Below are 19,271 nucleotides of genomic sequence, written 5' to 3' on the forward strand. Positions count from 1 at the left end.
CCTCGCGGGGTTCTGGGGCTATTAGTTATGCGTAAGGTATTGTTGTCCCCGCTGACATCCCGGTCAATGAATGGACACTGATACAACAATAGAACTGGCCAGCGGAGACTGGGGCATGTAAACGAGCCAATGGCAGGATGGGGGCCAGTCAAAAGGGGTGGCCCCTTCTGCACCCCAAAGCATCACTTGAGGGGACCTGCTATATAGAAGCTCCAAAAACAAAATGTTGTCTTAATATGCAGGTCATCATCATTATATTCTCAACCTACAACTCTATACATACACTTTAATGCTGTTATAGTGGTTATTGCTGTCAGTTGTGGAGGTGCTGGGAATGACAATGTTACTCCAGTAACCACTTTCCAAATTACATTGTGAGCATCTGTTAAAATTTTTATTTAAAAAAAAAAAAAATATATATATATATATATATATATATATATATATATATATATATATACAGTGCATTCAGAAAGTATTTAGACCCCTTGACTTTTCCACATTAAAATGTTACAGCTTACGTTACAGCTTTATTCTAAAATTGATTAAATAAAAAATGTTCCTCACCAATTTCCACACAATACTCAATAATGAGAAAGCAAAAACAGGTTTAGAAATGTATGCAAATGTATAAAAATTTTAAAAAACAGAAATACCTTAATTACATAAGTATTCAGACCCTTGCTGTGGGATACAAAATTGAGCTCAGGTGCAGCCTGTTTCCATGGACCATCCTTGAGATGTTTCTACAACTTGATTGGAGTCCACCTGTGGTAAATTCAATTGATTATACATGATTTGGAAAGGCATACACCTGTCTATTTAAGGTTCCACAGTTGACAGAGCATGTCAGAGCAAAAACCAAGGTTTTTGAGGTCGAAGGAATTGTCGGTAGAGCGCCGAGGCAGGATTGTGTCGAGGCATCGATCTGGGGAAAGGTACCAGCACATTTCTGCAGCCTTGAATGTCCCCAAGAACACAGTGGCTTCCATCATTCTTCAATGGAAGAAGTTTGGAACCACCAAAACACTTCATAGAGCCCGGCCAAACTGAGCAATCGGGGGAGAAGGGCCTTGGTCAGGGAGAACCCGATGGCCACTCTGACAGAGCTCTAGAGTTCCTCTGTGGAGATGGGAGAACCTTCCAGAAGGACAACCATCTCTCCAGCACTCCACCAATCAGGCATTTATGGTAGAGTGGCCAGACTGAAGCCACTCCTCACTAAAAGCACATGACAGCCTGCCTGGAGTTTGACAAAAGTCACCTAAAGGACCCTCAGACCACGAGAAACAAGATTGAACTCTTTGGCCTGAATGCCAAGCGTCACATCTGGAGGAAACCTGGAACCATCCCTACGGTGAAGCATGGTGGTGCCAGAATAATGCTGTGTGGATGTTTTTCAGCGGCAGGGACTGGGAGACTAGTCAGGATCGAGGGCAAGATGAACAAAGGAAAGTACAGAGATCCTTGATGAAAACCTGTTCCAGAGCGCTCAGGACCTCAGACTGGGGTGAAGGTTCACCTTCCAACAGGACAACGACCCTAAGCACACAGCCAAGACAACGCAGGAGTGGATCTGCAGAGAATAATGAGAGAAACTCCCCAAAAACAGGTGTGCCCAGCTTGTAGCGTCATACCTAAGGGACTCGAGGCTGTAATCGCTGCCAAAGGTGCTTCAACAAAGTATGAGTAAAGGCTCTGACTACTTGTGTAAATGTAATATTTCAGTTTTTTATTTTTAATACATTAGCAAACATTTCTAAAAACCTGTTTTTCCTTTGTAATTATGGGGTATTATGTGTAGATTGATGAAGAAAATCAAACAATTTCATACATTTTAGAATAATGCTGTGACATAACAAAATGTGGAAAAGTGAAGGTGTCTGAATACTTTCCAAATGCACCGTATATATATATATATATATATATATATATATATATATATATATATATATATATATATATATATATATTCCTATATGTTAACACTTAACTTAACACCCAGCATCATAGTATGTTATGACACGGTCATAACCATGTCATGTCATGTCATAACAGCTGACATAACCTGTTATAATATAGTCATAAGACTGTCATGACATATCAAATCAAATGTTATTTGTCACATGTGCCAAATGCAACAGGTGTAGACCATACAGTAAAATGCTTACTTACAAGCCATTAACCAACAATGCCGTTTTAAGAAAAATAAGTGTTAAAGTATTTACTAAAATAAACTAAAGTAAAAAATAAAGAAAGAAAAAAGAAAAGAAATGCAACACAAATAGTCCAGGTCGCCATTTGATGAATTATTCAGCAGTCTTATGGCTTGGGGTAGAAGCTGTTAAGAAGCCTTTTGGACCTAGATTTGGTGCTCTGGTACTGCTTGCCGTGTGGTAACAGAGTGAACAGTCTATGACTAGGGTGGGTGGATGGCAGGAAACTTGGCCCTAGTGATGTACTGGGCCATACGCACTACCCTCTGTAGTGCCTTGTGGTCGGAGGCTGAGCAGTTGCCATACCAGGCCATGATGCAACAAGTCAGGATGCTCTTGATGGTGCAGCTGTAGAGCTTTTTGAGGATCTGAGGACCCATGCCAAATCTTTTCAGTCTCCTGAGGAGGAATTGGCGTTGTTGTGCCCTCTTTATGACTGTCTTGGTGTGCTTGGACCATGATAGTTCGTTGGTGATGTGGACACCAAGGAACTTGAAGCTCTCAACCTGCTCCACTACAGCCCCGTCGATGAGAATAGGGGCGTGCTCGGCCCTCTTTTTCATGTAGTCCACGATCATCTCCTTTGTCTTGATCCCACTGAGTCAGAGGTTATTATCCTGGCACCCCACACATATATATTTAGACCTGTTGTGACATACAGTAGTACCATGCAAAAGTTTTAGGCAGGTGTGAAAAAGATGCTGTAAAGTAAGAATGCTTTCAAAAACGGATGTGTTAATAGATTATATTCATCAATTAACTAAATGCAAAGTGAGTGAAGAGTAGAACAATTTAATCAAATCCATATTTTTGTTTGACCACCCTTTTCCTTCAAAACAGCATCAATTCATGTAGGTACACTTGCACAAAGTCAGAGGTTTGCTAGGCATATAGTCAGGTGTATAATTAAACAAGTACACCAAACAGGTGCCAACGATCATCAATCCAACATGTAGGTTGAAACACAATCATTAACTGAAACAGAAACAGCTGTGTAGGAGGAATACAACTGGGTGAGGAACAGCCAAACTCAGCTAACAAGGTGAGGTTGCTGAAGACAGTTTACTGTCTAAAGTCATACACCATGGCAAGACTGAGCACAGCAACAAGACACAAGGTAGTTATATTGCGTCAGCAAGATCTCTCCCAGGCTGAAATGTCAAGGCAGACAGGGGTTTCCAGATGTGCTGCCAAAGCTCTTTTAAAGAAGCACAAAGAAACGGACAACGTTGAGGATCGTAGACGCAGTGGTCGGCCAAAGAAACTTACTTCAGCAGATGAAAGACACATCATGCTTACTTCCGTTCGCAATCATGAGATGTCCAGCAGTACTATCAGCTCAGAATTGGCAGAAAACAGTGGGAACCTGGTACACCCATCTACTGTTCAGAAGTGGCCTTCATAGAAGACTTGCGGCCAAAAAGCCATACCTCCGACATGGAAACAAGGCCAAGCGACTCAACTATGCACAAAAACATAGGAACTGGGTTGCAGAAAAATGGCAGCAGGTGCTCTGGACTGATGAGTCAAATTTTGAAATATTTGGCTGTAGCAGAAGGCAGTTTGTTCACTGAAGGGCTGGAGAGCAGTACACAAATGAGTGTCGGCAGGCAACAGTGAAGCACGGGGAGGTTCCTTGCAAGATGGGGTTGCATTTCTGCAAATGGAGTTGGGGATAATGCTTCATGACAGTGTCATAAAGTGTATTTTCTACAAGCTATTTAAAATATGATGAAAAAAAACATCACTGTGAAGAATTCCTCACAACAACAACAAAGCATTTAAGAAACAAACTTTCAAACGAAAGGAAACTTGTTAGCAAGGGAAAAACTCATTTGTATAAATGTGGGTTTTGACACTCTCACTGTACGCAGGTGTCAAAACCAGCCATAAAATAACACAATATATGTCACAACAGGTGTAAATATATGGGTCATGACAGTGTTATGACCATATTATGACATCGTTATGACCGTGTCATAACGTGTTATGGCACTGGGTGTCAAGTAAAGTGTCACCCATACAGGTAGTGAAGTAAGAACATTTAACATGAAATTACAACATAGGTATGTATTTGTCATCATGTTTGGTGTTTTTTTTCTCCCCTAAAAAAATGGATTTGTGATGATGAGAAGGGGAAGCATATACTGCTATGCTTTATCTTGGCCAGGTCGCAGTTGTAAATGAGAACTTGTTCTCAACTAGCCTACCTGGTTAAATAAAGGTGAAATAAAAAAATTAAAAATAAAATATTGTACTGCAGCTTTACTAAAAACACAGTCATAGTAGCTACAAGCAAGTTGAAGGTCTGTTCAATGAAGACCATTCACCAACTCAAATCATCTCATCGTCTCAACTCCACCAGCCTCAAAGAAGTTCTCAACCTTGGGTACAATAACGAATGTTTAAATAGAAAAACACATTCAGCCACCCTCTGCCCCAACGGTCCTCACTATGGAGTTGTAAAGGAAGGGGCTCCATTACCCAAGCTGTTGGAATGCGGTGCGGCTCACAGCAGGACAGACCAGCCAATTAACAGGCATCAGCCCCCCTAACACACACAATACGCACCCCTCTTAAGAGAGAACAACAGGCTAGTAGCAGCGTGCTATTCATTAGGTGGTCTTCTGTTCATATAAAGGGATCTAATTGGGGATCGGTCCAAGTGGGAATGGCCTGGTCTATTATGAGGGAGATATCAACATGCAAAACAAGGATCTGGGAGGAGAATGAGATGCATGTTTTTTAGCCATCTGAGGGAAGAGGCATAGATCCTACCTACACACACAGTTTTTTATCTTCTTAACTAGCTCATTAGTAAGTAGCTCAGTGACTGTTCCTATCCTAATCCCCCTGGTTCTCACCATCATTAAACCATCAAAAATGATGTGATCATCTGGTCACTCATCCTACTCTATAATCAAGCTTATGTTCCCATGCTCCCCACCCACAGTACAACTTTATTAAACTCACCATACAATGTAGTCCTCATTTATTTATTTATTTTTTACACATCTTGAACACCAAATATAATGTTTTACACAGTCTGGTAAGGGAGTGAAGGTGGTCATGCTTGCCAATTACACTGGACAGCATCAATCAACTGTCCCCCATGGGCTCGTTAAACCTATACTACAGCTGTATCAGCATCTCATATCATACATTCTCCTAATCTGGCCATTAAAGTTGCTAGGGAGATGGAAAGGTTAGAGGACATGAAAAACAATATATAATCAGGGGTCTGGTCCAACTGGGAATGTCCTGAGATATATACATGCAGAGTCAGAGAGAAAGAGACAAAACATGTCTACCCATTCCAGGTTCTTTGAAAGGGTATAGACATAGTCCTCCCTCTGTCCCCCCTCCCCCTCCTTGTGATTTTCATAGCTAACTCATTAGGCAGCCCAATTCTGATATTTTTCCCCCACTAAATGGTATTTGACCAATCACATCAGATCTTTCACATCAGCTCTTTTTCAGAGCTGATCTGATTGGTCAAAAGACCAATTAGTGGAAAATAAATATCAGAATTGCGCTGCCTGTCTAAAAGCAGCTTTTGTGATTTCTCATAATCACCCTGGTTCTTCTCACCACCATTAAATCAGTTCTTACTGAAAATGTACCTTCATCTGCTGAGCCCAGTATGTTTAAATCTACATACTGCAAGTATCATATGGTGTCAATGTGTACATAATGTTTTGTAGACTTGTAGTAAAGCCGATCAGGCTATACTGTACAACATCACTCAAATATCCCTCATTGACAATAAACCTCTGTATGATGCAGTTACTTTAAGAACAAAACACCTAACCTCATATATTACTTAAATTGGTCAAATTCATATTTTGTAGCACATACACTTCTGTATATGTTATCACAAATTAAAGAAATTCAGCGCTTCAGAATGAAGTTACTTAGGATTCAACATTCAAATTACAGGGATGCTCAACACTCAACAAACTGACATGATGACATCATGACTTTCAACCTGTAATGCATCAGATGATGTGAATCAGTAATCTTACCCTACAGGTACATCAGCTTATAGCCTATGATATTTCACCCAAGAGAAAATGGCAAATGTGAATCTTATCCTCCATAGTGTGCATACAGAGACTAATAGAGTTATTCCCAGGCCTCTGTGGTTAAACAGTGTGCAGTAAGCATGGCTGTTTTGAGAACCCTTTGTAGCTCATTGTCCGCCCAGCAGTGGCGAAGCTTTATCCTATTAGCCACATAATGGGGTTTAGGGTTTCACATAGTGACGATCACAGTGGTCTAATCTGAGCTGGCCTGGCAAGACCTCCTCTCACTGCATGCATACGGCTCAGATTTTTACACCATTCCTCTCTACAAGGCTTGTGGTCATGGAGGAAATAGGACGGAGGAGAAGAGTAGAGATAAAGATGAAGATTATTTGCTTCCCCACCTTTGTCTTTTCCCTGTTTACATTTTAGAAAAACACTGTTTCCTGCAGCAGACTTGTCCTTGACTACACAATGTACCAGAAACTACATTCCATTCCATGGAATAGTACGTCGTCAGAAAATAAACAAGCTGAGGCGTTTAAAGAAGACCAAAAAAACAGGGGCAAAACAACCCCAACACATTTCGTGCCCAACCGCCAGGGAAAAAAGACCACTTTGAGATATTGTTCTTGAAATAAAGGTGTCATGTACTGATTTATACTGACTGTGGAATAAAAAGGTCCATGGCAACTGGACCAGATTAATTGGTTTGGAATGTATACCCCACTGGGCTGTTACAACTACTGTGCAATGTAGATCAGACAGAGCTTTACTGTACGATGACACCGCTACCTAACCTTATGCAGGATATGATGATCTCATACTGACTATACATAGTTCCCACATACGGTGAGCACTTTTTGGCTGCTTTTCCTTCACTCTGCGGTCCAACTCATCCCAAACCATCTTAACTGGGTTGTGGCCGGGTGATTGTGGAGGCCAGGACAGATTTCCACCGGTCTAATGTCCATTGCTCGTGTTTCTTCGCCCAAGCCAGTCTCTTCTCCTTATCCTTTAATAGTGGTTTCTTTGCAGGAATTGACCATGAAAGCCTGATTCACGCAGTCTCCTCTGAACAGTTGATGTTGAGATGTGTCTGTTACTCGAACTCTGTGAAGCACTTATTTTTTGGGCTACCATTTCTGAGGTGCAGTTAACTCTAACGAACTTATCCTCTGCAGCAGAGGTAGCTCTGTGTTTTCCTTTCCTGTGGCATTCCTCATGAGAGCCAGTTTCATCATAGCTCTTGAAGGTTTTTGCAACTGCACTTCAAGAAACTTCAAAAGGTCTTGACATTTTCTGGATTGACTGGCCTTCATGTCTTATAGTAATGATGGACTGTCATTTCTCATTGCTTATTTGAGCTGTTCTTGCCGTAATATGGTATTTTACCAAATAGGGCTGTCTTCTGTATACCATCCCTACCTTGTCACAACACAACTGATTGGCTCAAACGCATTAAGGAAAGAAATTCCACACAAATACAATTTTAAAGCAAACCGGTGCGCTGCCCTATGGGACTCCCAATCACAGCCAGATGTGATACAGCCTGGAATCAAAACCAGGGACTGTAGTGACACCTCTTCCACTGAGATGCAGTGCCTTAGACCGCTGCTCCACTCGGGAGCAGTTTAACACTTGTTTGGTTGCTACATGATTCCATAATTCTGATGTCTTCACTATTATTCTACAATGTAGAAAACAGTCCAAATAAAATGAGTAGGTGTGTCCAAACTTTTGACTATTAATATATACACAGTGAGGGAAAAAAAGTATTTGATCCTCTGCTGATTTTGTACGTTTGCCCACTGACAAAGAAGTGATCAGTCTATAATTTTAATGGTAGGTTTATTTGAACAGTGAGAGACAGAATAACAACAACAAAATCCAGAAAAACACATGTTAAAAATGTTATACATTTCTTTGCATTTTAATGAGGGAAATAAGTATTTGACTCCTCTGCAAAACATGACTTAGTACTTGGTGGCAAAACCCTTGTTGGCAATCAGAGGTCAGATGTTTCTTGTAGTTGGCCACCAGGTTTGCACACATCTCAGGAGGGATTTTGTCCCACTCTTCTTTGCAGATCTTCTCCAAGTCATTAAGGTTGACGCTGATGTTTAGCAACTCGAACCTTCAGCTCCCTCCACAGATTTTCTATGGGATTAAAGTATGGAGACAGGCAAGGCCACTCCAGGACCTTAATGTGCTTCTTCTTGAACCACTCCTCTGTTGCCTTGGCCGTGTGTTTTGGGTTATTGTCATGCTGGAATACCCATCCACGACCCATTTTCAATGTCCTGGCTGAGGGAAGGAGGTTCTCACCCAAGATTAGACAGTACATGGCCCCGTCCATCGTCCCTTTGATGCGGTGAAGTTGTCCTGTCCCCTTAGCAGAAAAACATCCCCAAAGCATAATGTTTCCACCTCCATGTTTGACGGTGGGGATGGAGTTCTTGTGGTCAAAGGCAGCATTCCTCTTCCAAACACGTTGTGTTGAGTTGATGCCAAAGAGCTCCATTTTGGTCTCATCTGACTACAACACTTTCACCCAGTTGTCCTCTGAATCATTCAGATGCCCATTGAAGTTTTCCAATGAACATGTATATGTGCTTTCTTGAGCAGGGGGACCTTGCGGGCGCTGAAGGATTTCAGACCTTCACAGCGTAGTGTGTTACCAATTGTTTTCTTGGTGACTATGGTTCCAGCTGCCTTGAGATCATTGACAAGATCCTCCTGTGTAGTTCTGGGCTGATTCCTCACCGTTCTCATGATCATTGCATCTCCACGAGGTGAGATCTTGCACGGAGCCCCCAGGCCGAGGGAGATTGACAGTTATTTTGTGTTTCTTCCATTTGCGAATAATCACACCAACTGTTGTCACCAAGCTGCTTGGCGATGGTCTTGTAGCCCATTCCAGTCTTGTGTTGGTCTACAATCTTGTCCCTGATATCCTTGGAGAGCTCTTTGGAATCTGATTGCAATATTGATTGCTTCTGTGGACAGGTGTCTTTTATACAGGTAACAAGCTGAGATTAGAGGCACTCCCTTTAAAAGTGTGCTCCTAATCTCAGCTCGTTACCTGTATAAAAGACACCTTGGAGCCAGAAATCTTTCTGATTGAGAGGGGGTCAAATACTTATTTCCCTCATTAAAATGCAAATCAATTTATAACATTTTTTTTTTGACATGCGGTTTTCTGGATTTTGTTGTTGTTATTCTGTCTCTCACTGTTCAAATAAACCTACCATTAAAATTATAGACTGATCATTTCTTTGTCAGTGGGCAAATGTACAAAATCAGCAGGGGATCAAATACTTTTTTCCCTCACTGTGTGTATTGTATTATATATATATATATATATATATATATATATATATATATATATATATATATATATATATATATATATATATATATATATACACACATATACACACACACACACACACATACACACACACATTTATACATACACACATATATACATACACACACACACACACACATACATATACACACACATATATACACACACACACACACACACACACACACACACGTTTGTAATATACACACAATTGAACAATATTTGCGGCTTTATCTAGCCTGAAAGCTTTTCAAAGATGGATCAGAGAATACTATTTGGGGATGTAATTTAGAGCAGCTCTAATACTATTGTTAGGCATAGAGAAAATCATACTGTACATTAAATCACAAGAAAACTGAGCTTTGGGGAATCTGTATATTTTCTTCTATAAAACAAGACATTTACAACTGAAGTCACATCCATATAAATTACAACAGCAAACACAATATATTTTAAATACAGATCTCCTTCATTCCTTTGCTCACTTGACCAATAAAAGAACAGACAATATAAATGTCCCTTATATTCACTTGCAGTCAGATGCATTGAAATAGCAGCCATAAATGTAATATTGCCTACGTTGGGGAACAAATCTACCTCCATTATTTTTTATCTAACTCTGGGCTGGGAAATCTTAAATTATACACAATTTTATCAACCTACTAGCCATACAGTTCACTACTTTTGACCAGAGCCAAATAGGGTGTAATTTGAGACGCTGATGATAACTCAGTCTTAGCTTTTAAACAGCATTCTGTCTTGGGTCTCCTTTACGTTATGACCACTGATAGGTCATTTGAATAAACAGGTTCCCACCATGTTATTACTAAAGACCAGGGTTGCCTTAGCCTGTTCAAGCCCAATTCCACTGCCAATGGCTAGAACTGGACTCTGTATGCCCTACTGCCCTCTACTGGTTGAGAATGCTCAATGCTTTGCTCCAGTCTGTATATCCCTGTTGACTGGATGGCTGTGTGCAAACAATGTCTCTCTTGTACTTTAATGATATATGGGTACACACAATCACACAATGATATCAGTGGCATCTGAAATCTCTCACCCTAAGGTTAAGACTAAAATATGAGATATGAAAATTGTTCTCCATACAACTTCACATCCCTAGTTGTAATTACAGCATTACTCCCCAGGTGGGACAATAATTTATGTCACTCACACAATCTTCAAAGGCAGAACACAAGGTATTCTCTCGTGACGCTGCTATATAACACTGCAAGAACAAAAACAAGGTATGACGGTAACAGAGGTATTTAACAGTGTGACATGAAATTGAAAGAAAATGAAAAATCTGTTGTGCAATTGATATGCTTTCATATACAAAGCTGAACAAATAAAGGGTTAAAATATGAGGGGAAGGCCTCACAGGTATTGTACATGGAAACAAGAAGCTAGTAGGTAAGTATGGGCTCCACGGTGAAGTACCTTCCTCTCAAGTGGATCTTCTGAAGTTCTTTAATCTCTGCCAACAATCCATAACATACTGCCTAAATGTGTGGTGAATAACTGTGGTAAATGAAAAATTGGTGATGTGTGACTAAAGATCCATCACAGTCATTCCTTGTGGACCATCCTCCCAGACAAATCACTCCCGTTTAACATGGGAAAAGAGGTGAGGTAAATAAGCACAAAACGTGAGAAAACACATGACATCGTACATACCATAATAAACCCCCCTTCCACACGTTCTTACTTGTTTCTTCTGTCAGCCACTTTTCTGGTACAAATACCTAACTGAGAACCCCCAATCACACTTCGAATTCACAAGAACAGTACAGGGAATTAAAGACACAATACAACTGATAAATCTTGTATGCGATATGCATGTGTGTCCGTGTATGAAAAGTCCTTCCTGGTTGTGACTTGTGGATTATCCTTGACTGTCAATGTCTGTTCCCAGTCACACCCTCTCTCCACTTCCTGCCTAACATAATGTTGCAGGCATAGAGATGCCTGTGCAGAGTTCCCACTTCCGAAAATACTGTATCCCTGAAAACTGGATGTTTGCATTTTCTGGCGATTCTACATAGGCTATTTCCTGCCTTACCCAAAGTTTGACCATAGCTCCATTCCACACCATGAGCTGGAAAACACACACTAAGGAAACCATAGTGATAGCGATCAAACCATTACATTGCTGATCCACACTGCTACCATCTGCTCCCAAAACCGAGTTAACATCATCTCCTAAAATCAATAGGAAACAACATCCTTTCCAAGTCGACATCCTCCTTTCCCAGAGTTGACATCTTTTCCGGAGTTGACATCATCCTCTCCCAGGTTTGACATCATCCTTTCCCAGAGTTGACATAATTTCCGGAGTTGGCATAATCCTCTCCCAGGTTTGACATCATCCTTTCCCAGTCGACATCCTTTTTTAGTTGACATAATTCTCTCCCAGAGTTGACATATTCCTCCCAAAGTCAATAATCAACAACCCCCTCTCCCAGAGTAAACATCCTCGTTTGGATTGGCTGAGACTTGCTGAAGCGGTCTCATCCCAAAGTTAGTCTTTACCACCAATGTCCAGTTGACAGAATTCTTTCCAGAGAGTGAAAAATAGCAAGAGAGGCATGAAATGCCTAAAAGTTTTGACTGACTGAGTTTTGACTGACTGTGAGTGATTGGCATGTACCCTTGCAATGTAATGTATGTTACAGTTCGATGATATTGGCACTTCCCATCACATCAAGAATCACTAGACATCTCCCACTCTTATGAGATTTTCTGTCTGAAAGCAAAGCAATGCAAGTTATAGAATATGTTCACATTGAATGCATAGATTGCAGGTCGGTAATATTCCTTACAAATTGCATACATATGAAATGCATGGTTTATGACCTACAAACCAGTATGAGTTATATTGGTGAGGCAGAGACCATGTATATACGAGCAATGAGCAAAGTCCAAGGGGGCTGGGTTGTATGTACAGTACCAGGTCCAATAATCCCTGTAGCTAAACTATAGGCCGAGAGGGTTGTGTTTAGTTGTTGAGGAAGCGGTCCAAAGTCCAGTTGCACAATGAAAATGAATGAAGGTCAAATGTAGATATCTGGTTCACACAAACAAGGACAGTGAGGTACAGTTGCACAGTTGGGGGGCTTTTATAGTGTGGCCAGGCTGTGCTAGGGGCAGCAGAGCAAATAAGTCCAAAGTGAAAGGTGAAGGCAGAATTTTCTGTCTGTTGTTTTCTGTCTAGCTTTTCTCATCCACTCTTCTTGGCAGCTGGGTATCAGTGTTCCGAGGGAGCGGAGGCAGCAGCGATGGGGGTGGATCTGGATTGGAGTGGGTGGAGGCTGCAGGCCTGCAGGTACCAGGAGGTGGTATCAGCACTCGAGGGGCAGCAGGAAGCTCCGTCTGCAGTCCACAGCCTTGGGGCTGGGTGGTTGGGCTCGCTTCCTGCGGAGCTCCCCGCGCCCCAAGGAGCCACTCAGCCGTTGGTACGCAGCCTTGTATTTCTTATCAAACGCAGCTAAAAGACAGAAAGTGGTGTAAGCAATAAGCCTGGTTGGTTTGAAACTATAGTGAAGTTCTAGTACTCCAACTGTGTTTAAAGTGTCTTAAAAAGGCTGCTTACCAACGTGATCTCTACCCATGGCAGCCAGCGTGAGGAAGAGCATCTCTCTGTACAGACTCCTGGACAAACAACACAAAGTACTATCGATCACAATTGTGCAATCACATAACCAAAACATTGCCTTGACAAAGTAGAGTATTCATACCCCTCGACTTCTTCCACATTATGTTGTGTTACAGCCTGAAGTCAAAATGGATTAAATTGATTTTTTTCACCCATCTACACACAATACCCAATAATGACAAACTGAAACCATGTTTAGAAATGTTTGCCAATATATTGAAAATTAAATACAGAAATCTCATTTTCATAAGTATTCATACCCCTGAGTCAATACTTTGTAGAAGCATTTTTGGCAGCGATTACAGCTATGAGTCTTTCTAGGTAAATCTCAAAGCGCTTTCCACACCTGGATTGTGCAACATTTGCTCATTCTTTTCAAAATTCTTCAAGATCTGTTAAGTTTGCTGATCATTGCTAGACAACCATTTTCAGGTCTTGCCATAGATTTTCAAGTAGATTTAAGTCAAAACTAACTCGGCCACTCAAGAACATTCACTGTCTTCTTGGTAAACAACTCCAGTGTATATTTGGCCTTGTGTTTTAGGTTATTATCCTGCTGAAAGGTGAATTCCTCTCCCAGTGTCTGGTGAAAAGCAGACAACCAGGTTTTCCTCTGTGCTTAGCTCCCTTCCGTTTCTTTTTTATCCTGAAAAACTCCAGTCCTTAATGATTACAAGCATTCCCATATCATGATGCAGCCACCACTATGCTTGAAAATAGGGAGAGTGGTACTCAGTAATGTGTTGTGTTGGATTTGCCCCAAACAAAACACTTTGTATTCAATACAAAAGTGAATTGCTTTGCCACATTTTTTGCAGTATTACTTCAAAACCTTGTTGCAAATAGGATGTATGTTTTGGAATATTTTTATTATGTACAAGCTTCCTTCTTTTCACTCTGTCAATTAGGTTAATATTGCACAGTAACTACAATGTTGTTGATCCATTCTCTGTTTTTTCCTATCACAGCCATTAAACTCAAACTGTTTTAAAGTCACCATTGGCCTCATGGGAAAATCCCTGAGTGGTTTCCTTTCTCTCTGACAACTGAGTTAGTGAGGACGCCTGTATCTTTGTAGTGACTGGGTTTACTGATACACCTTCCAAAGTGTAATTATTAACTTCATCAAGGATAATCAATGTCATATTTTAAATGTTTTACCCATCTACCAATAGGTGCCCTTCGTTTGCAAGGCATTGCAAAACCTCCCTGGTCTTTGTTGTTTAATCTGTGTTTAAAATTCACTGCTCAACTGAGGGACCTTACAGTATGTGTGGGGTACAGAGATGAGGTACCAAAAATCATGTTAAACACTATTCATTCAACATTTTTACTCATGAACTTAGCCTGTATAAACACAACATGCAACAATTTCAATGATTTTACTGAGTTACAGTTCATATAAGGAAATCAGTCAATTGAAATAAATAAATTAGGCCCATATCTATAGATAGGCCCACCCACTGGGGAGCCAGGCCCAGCCAATCAGAATGAGTTTTTCCCGACAAAGGGACTTTATTACAGACAGAAATACTCCTCAGAAGTCGGATGTGGAGGTGGAGGTCCTGGGCAGGAGTGGTTACATGTGGTTGTGAGGCTGGTTGGACGTACTGCCAAATTCTCTAAAACGATGTTGGAGCCAGCTAATGGTAGAGAAATTAACATTCAATTCTCTGGCAACAGTGGACATTCCTGCAGTCAGCATACCAATTGCACCCTCTCTCAAAACTTGAGACATCTGTGGCATTGTGTTGTGTGACAACGGCACATTTTAGAGTGGCCTTTCATTGTCCTGGGCACAAGGTCCACCTGTGTAGTGGTTATGCTGTTTAATCAGCTTCTTGATAGTCTATCCACCTGAGGGGTGTGGCATATCTTGTCAAAGGAGAAATGCTCACTAACAGGGATATAAACAAATTTGTGCACAACATTTTAGAGAAATTTGCTATTGTGCATATAGATCATTTCTGGGATGGTTTATTTCAGCTCATGAAACATGGGACCAACACTTTACATGTTGTGTTTATATTTTTGTTCAGTATATTTAGGCTTGCCATAACAAAGGGATTGAATACTTATTGACTGAAGACATTTCAGCTTTTCATTATTATTATTTTTTCATTTTAAATTTGACCCTGTTTTCTCCCCAATTTCGTGGTATCCAATTGTTTTAGTAGCTACTATCTTGTCTCATCGCTACAACTCCCGTACGGGCTCGGGAGAGACGAAGGTTGAAAGTCATGCGTCCTCCGATACACAACCCAACCAAGCCGCACTGCTTCTTAACACAGCGCGCATCCAACCCGGAAGCCAGCCGCACCAATGTGTCGGAGGAAACACCGTGCACCTGGCAACCTGGTTAGCGCGCACTGCACCCAGCCCGCCACAGAAGTCGCTGGTGCGCGATGAGACAAGGACATCCCTACCGGCCAACCCCTCCCTAACCCGGGCGACGTTAGGCCAATTGTGTGTCGCCCCACGGACCTCCCAGTCGCGGCCGGTTACGACAGAGCCTGGGCGCGAACCCAGAGTCTCTGATGGCACAGCCCTTAACCACTGCGCCACCCGGGAGGCCCAGCTTTTCATTTTTAATTAATTTGTAGAATTTTCCAAAAACTTTGCCAATATGGGGAATTGTGTGTAGGGCAGTTACAAAAAAATTGAAATTTAAACCATTTAAAATTCTGAGTATAACAACAAAACGTGGAAAAAGTCAAGGGGTGTGAATAATTTCTGAAGCCACTATTAATCACACAAACAAAAAATGTAATCAACAACTGATGATTCAGAGGCCATTTCCTGCACTCACCTTTGTATCTTGGGCGTGCCCGGTTGCTTAGCAATGGTTTCCAGGAAGAGGGTGATTCCCTTGTGTATCTCGTTCATGCCGACCCAGCGCAGCACTTCCTCCAGGAAGGACAGGGTGAAGGGGTGGTTGTGCCTCCGCCAGCTGTGGTTCCGCATGGGTACGCCACCTGAGAGAGAGAGAGAAAGAGAGAGATATGTAATTCATGAAAAGATCTTAACCTCATCTGAGTATTTCCTTGTGAATAACGTGTGTATCTTACTGTGTATCCTCCACAGGATGTAGAGGGGGGGCCAGTGGTCTGTGTCAGGGGTCAGTGTGTCCCACAGCAGCCTCACCCTCACTGCTGAGTTCTCTGAAGTCTGACATACACACAGACAGGAGCTCAACATTAGAATGAGGACATTATGTATTGTAACATACTAATAATTAATCACTAGGCCCCAAGAGAAGCCTGGGAGCAGAGTTACCTGTGCTAGTTGGTTGGCCAGCGGTGAGGAGCGAACCAGCTGCAGCAGGTTGCTAGGCAGGCCCAGGCGATGGAAGTACCACACTAGGTTCCAGAAGATGATGGAGTGGCTGTCCAGGAGCTGGCCCTGTGCCAGCACCGCCTCGCCCTCGTTCTCCAGCAGGCTCTCAAGCTCCTTGCGCAGCACCAATGGGCTCAGGTAGGCCACCGTCACCTGGGGAGACTCGCCCACCGATGAACCCTGGAGTCAATAACACGTTAACTGTGGTTATAGCAAGACTGAATATTTCCCAGAAGCCAACAGATAAAGATGAGAAATAAACCAGTGTTGGTAGAGTACCATGGTAGCGCTGCTGCTCTCAGAATAACTGCTGGTCTCAGAACTGGAATCCTCACTCACACCGTTGTGACCCAGGATGGCCTCCTGGCCACAAGGGGGCTTGGCTGCGCTCTCCACCTCCTCCTCCGTGTTCCAGTTGGTACGTTCCAGGCTGTGGTGAGTGCTTTGTTAGGGTGATAAAAAAGTCTAACGTTCATTCAGTTTAAGAATCATACAGTCCTCACCATACATGACACAGTCCTCTCCATACATGACACAGTCCTCTCCATACATGACACAGTCCTCTCCATACATGACACAGTCCTCTCCATACATGACACAGTCCTCTCCATACATGACACAGTCCTCTCCATACATGACACAGTCCTCTCCATACATGACACAGTCCTCTCCATACATGACACAGTCCTCACCATACATGACACAATCCTCACCATACATGACACAGTCCTCACCATACATGACACAGTCCTCACCATACATGACACAGTCCTCACCATACATGACACAGTCCTCACCATTTGCATTTAAACAGTAAAACTGTAGCTTCACTTTCCAAATACATATGGTGAGGACTGTACATGGCCCTGAATAGACAGATTGAATAAGAATAGGAGTCAAAATGAAGGGATTTTGACTTCTACGGGCCCTGGTCAAAAGTAGTGCACTATATAGGGAATAGGGTGCCATTTGGGACACACACAAACGTTAGGGTGATGTTATGATGAGAGGAGTAGTCCTACCTGCTGATGGGTCCTAGGTCACAGATCTCAGCGTTGAGAAGGGGGACGAAGGTGGTCGAGCAGAAGGGACAGCTGGAGTTGAGGTTGGAGTCGTCAGACGTCCACCCGGCCATTATCTCCTCATCATAGACCAGGGAGTTACAGCTCCGACACAAGGAGCAGCTCGACATCAACACCTGTAGTCCCGCTCCCTCTTGGTTGGTGTCCCAGGACTTGCGGAGAGGAAAGGCCAAATTGGTGGTTTCAGGGAGGTCAACGTCACTCCCCACCGACAGAGAACTCTACAGAGGAAAAGGATGGAGAAACATTAAGCACGTTTTGACAGGTTTGATAACTCTCCCTACATCTACAAATGCATTTTACCACAGTAAACTAAATCAGATGGCCAATACAGTGTAGTTACACTACAACCCACATGTTGTCCCCTCACCTCAGAGGTAGCATTGTAGAGCCTCTCCTTAGCCTTCAGTAGGCTCTCAGCCACCTGGGCTTTTCGGGACTGTCTCTGTTCTGACACCCGGCTCACAGGCCCGTTTTCTCCCCCCGAGCGCCGGGCGTCTACACTGGCGGCCCGCCGCCCCGAGACTCGATGGCGAGTAGGCGTGAGCAGCTGCTGCAGTTTCCCCGTCAGGCTGCCCCGACTCGGTGGTGACACATTGTTGTAGTTCTCGTCCACGGCCTTGCGGCTCACAGTGTCTCTAGGCCCAGGTGGCCTACATTGAGAACAGAGGAATGGGAGATATACTCTAATAGTATATCAAAGCGATATTCAAACTGTAATCCAAAAACATACCAGAACATATCAGTCCCAGCTTCTCCACCCCCTCACCTGCCATCTCTCTCCCCAGGCTGGCAGCTGGAGTCAGGGTCAGAGTCGGCCATCTCGGCACAGTCTTTGTAGAAGGTGGACAGGCACACCTGGTCGCGGCGCACCAGGACACCACCAGGGGGAAAGGGAGAAGGGGTGGAGGTGTCTCGTGGCCCCACGGGGGGTTTACGGGAGGCGGGATCGCTGCAGCCATTGGCACCTGCGTTCCGGAGCACCGCCTTCATTGAGAGCTTAGACTCTGTGGGGTGGAAATTGTTAGGAGGGTGGTTCCCAAACAGACACAGCTGTTTGATGAGAGTGTTATGTTACATTAAACATTAAACCAAATCCAATGCGCCAAATACAACAAAATACCGTGAAATGCTTACTCGAAAGCCCTTAACCAACAATGTAGTTAAAGAAATAGAGTTAAGAAATTATTTACTAAATAAAGTAACAAAATAACAATAACGAGGCTGTATATTGGGGGTACCGGTACCGAGTCAATGTGCGGGGGTTCAGGTTAGTCGAGGTAATTTGTACATGTAGGTCCTGGTAAAGTGACTATGCGTAGATAATAAACAGCGAATAGACAGTGTAAAAACGAAGGGGGAGTGGGGGTGTCAATGGAAATAGTCAGAGTGGCCATTTGATTAATTGTTCAGCAGTCTTATAGCTTGGGGGTAGAAGCTGTTAAGGATGTTTTTGGACCTAGACTTGGCGCTCTGGTACCGCTTGCCATGTGGTAGCAGAGAGAACAGTCTATGACTTGGGTAAATGGAGTCTGACCATATTTTGGGCCTTCCTCTGACACTGTTTGCGTCGGGGGAAAAGGC

At 42.7% G+C, this 19,271-nt stretch overlaps 1 protein-coding gene across 7 annotated transcripts in view; it reads right to left on the reverse strand.

Moving 5' to 3' along the window:
* Positions 1-9,975: 9,975 nt before the first annotated feature.
* The window catches only part of LOC110486409 (DENN domain-containing protein 4B), a 44,828-nt gene continuing 35,532 nt past the window's right edge, over positions 9,976-19,271 (reverse strand). For 4 of the 7 annotated variants that reach the window (XM_021558018.3, XM_021558001.3, XM_090195910.1 and 1 more), the window contains exons 19-27: positions 18,457-18,694; positions 18,058-18,340; positions 17,628-17,908; positions 16,885-17,047; positions 16,546-16,785; positions 16,338-16,437; positions 16,079-16,244; positions 13,207-13,265; positions 9,976-13,101 (exon numbers count right to left, since the gene is read on the reverse strand). In XM_021558018.3, coding sequence (XP_021413693.3) covers positions 12,956-13,101; positions 13,207-13,265; positions 16,079-16,244; positions 16,338-16,437; positions 16,546-16,785; positions 16,885-17,047; positions 17,628-17,908; positions 18,058-18,340; positions 18,457-18,694 — 1,676 coding nt within the window. In that variant the 3' untranslated portion in view covers positions 9,976-12,955. The remainder of the gene's footprint in view (positions 13,102-13,206; positions 13,266-16,078; positions 16,245-16,337; positions 16,438-16,545; positions 16,786-16,884; positions 17,048-17,627; positions 17,909-18,057; positions 18,341-18,456; positions 18,695-19,271) is intronic. The other 3 variants (XM_090195915.1, XM_021558025.3, XM_090195921.1) reach the window with 1 other exon arrangement.

This window comes from Oncorhynchus mykiss, chromosome 2 (assembly GCF_057628025.1).
Source record: "Oncorhynchus mykiss isolate SJ-2025 chromosome 2, ASM5762802v1, whole genome shotgun sequence".
Classification (NCBI taxonomy): domain Eukaryota; kingdom Metazoa; phylum Chordata; class Actinopteri; order Salmoniformes; family Salmonidae; genus Oncorhynchus; species Oncorhynchus mykiss.